The sequence below is a fragment of the Eimeria tenella genome, genomic scaffold (assembly GCF_000499545.2).
Source record: "Eimeria tenella Houghton genomic scaffold, Eth_scaff2136, whole genome shotgun sequence".
NCBI lineage: Eukaryota > Apicomplexa > Conoidasida > Eucoccidiorida > Eimeriidae > Eimeria > Eimeria tenella.
In genome coordinates, this window is record NW_013541985.1 from 255 (window position 1) to 1,427 (window position 1,173).

General features: G+C 62.5%; 1 protein-coding gene across 1 annotated transcript; it reads left to right on the forward strand.

The window, feature by feature from the left end:
- Positions 1-35: 35 nt before the first annotated feature.
- ETH_00042225 (uncharacterized protein) lies at positions 36-1,167 on the forward strand (the record flags this gene model as incomplete). Its single annotated transcript, XM_013374567.1, has 1 exon — positions 36-1,167. A coding segment is annotated over one exon (1,132 nt), but the record flags the coding sequence as incomplete, so codon positions are not given.
- Between the last annotated feature and the right edge of the window lie 6 nt (positions 1,168-1,173).

The window sequence follows — 1,173 nt, forward strand, 5'->3', positions numbered from 1 at the left end:
ACTTGAGTCTAGTGGGTGTACCCTCGTTGCTGCAGCTCAAGGCGCTGCCATCAAGGCGGCTTTCGCGCAGCAGCAGCAGCAGCAGCAGCAGCTGCAGCGGCATTCGAGGGATACGTGCTGACTCGAAGGCTGCTTTTCCTGAGTCTGCTGCTGCTCTTGCTGCTGCTGCTTCTGCTGTGGAAAGGCAGGCTGCTGCTGCTGTTGCTGCAAAACCAAAAGCAGCAGCAGGACCGGCAGCAGCAGAAACAGCAGCAGCAGCAGCAGCAGCAGTGGGACCGGCAGCGACAGCAGCAACAGTAGCGGCATCAGCAGCAGCAGCAGCAGAAGCAGCAGCAAAAGCGCTAACAGCAGCAAATTCCCCTGAAGACACAGCTGCTGCTGCTGCAACTGCTGCTGCAGCAGGGCTGCTGCTGCCCCCGCTGCTGCTCCCCACACACAGCCCTGGCTGCGGAAGCCCCTGGGGGCAGCAAACTTATCGGTCAGCTATTAATAGGGACCCCTCCCCGGGGGCCCCTGAGGAGGGGCCCCCTTGGGGGCCCCCAGGGGCCCCCAAGGGGCCCCCCAGGGGGGCCCCCATAGGGGGCCTCCCTTGGCGAACAGCGGGGGAGGGTTCCTGGAGAGACACGTCTATGATGCTTCCTGCTGCTGCTGCTGCTGCTGCTACTCCCGCTGTTTCGTCTGCTGCTGCTGCTGCTGCTGCTGCTGCGCGCCCGCGAGCCAGCTCAACAGCAAAGGGAAGAGGGGAGGCTGCAGCAGCCCCGGCGCAGCTGCCAAAGAAGAAGTCCGGAGCAGCAGCAACAGCAGCAGCAACAGCAGCAACAGCAGCAGCAGCAGCAGCACCTGCAGCAGCAGCAGCAGCAGCAGGAGTAGCAACAAAGGGCTCAGACCTCGCCAGGGCCCGCGGCTTTCTGCGCAAAGAAGGCGAAGCAACACAGCAGCAAACAGCTTCGCTGCTGCAGGGCCTAGCAGCAGCAGAAGCAGCAAAACAGAAAACTAGGAAGCAAATAAAGGCTTCCTGGGCCTTGAAAGCAGCACTTAAAGCCACCAAGGAGGCGCTGCAGCAGAAGCAGCAAACTCTGGAGGGCCCCACGCTCCTCACTGCCTTTGGAGAATACCAGCAGCAGCAGCAGCAGCAGCGGCAGCCGTTAAAGCTGCTCGTCAGGGCGGGTACGC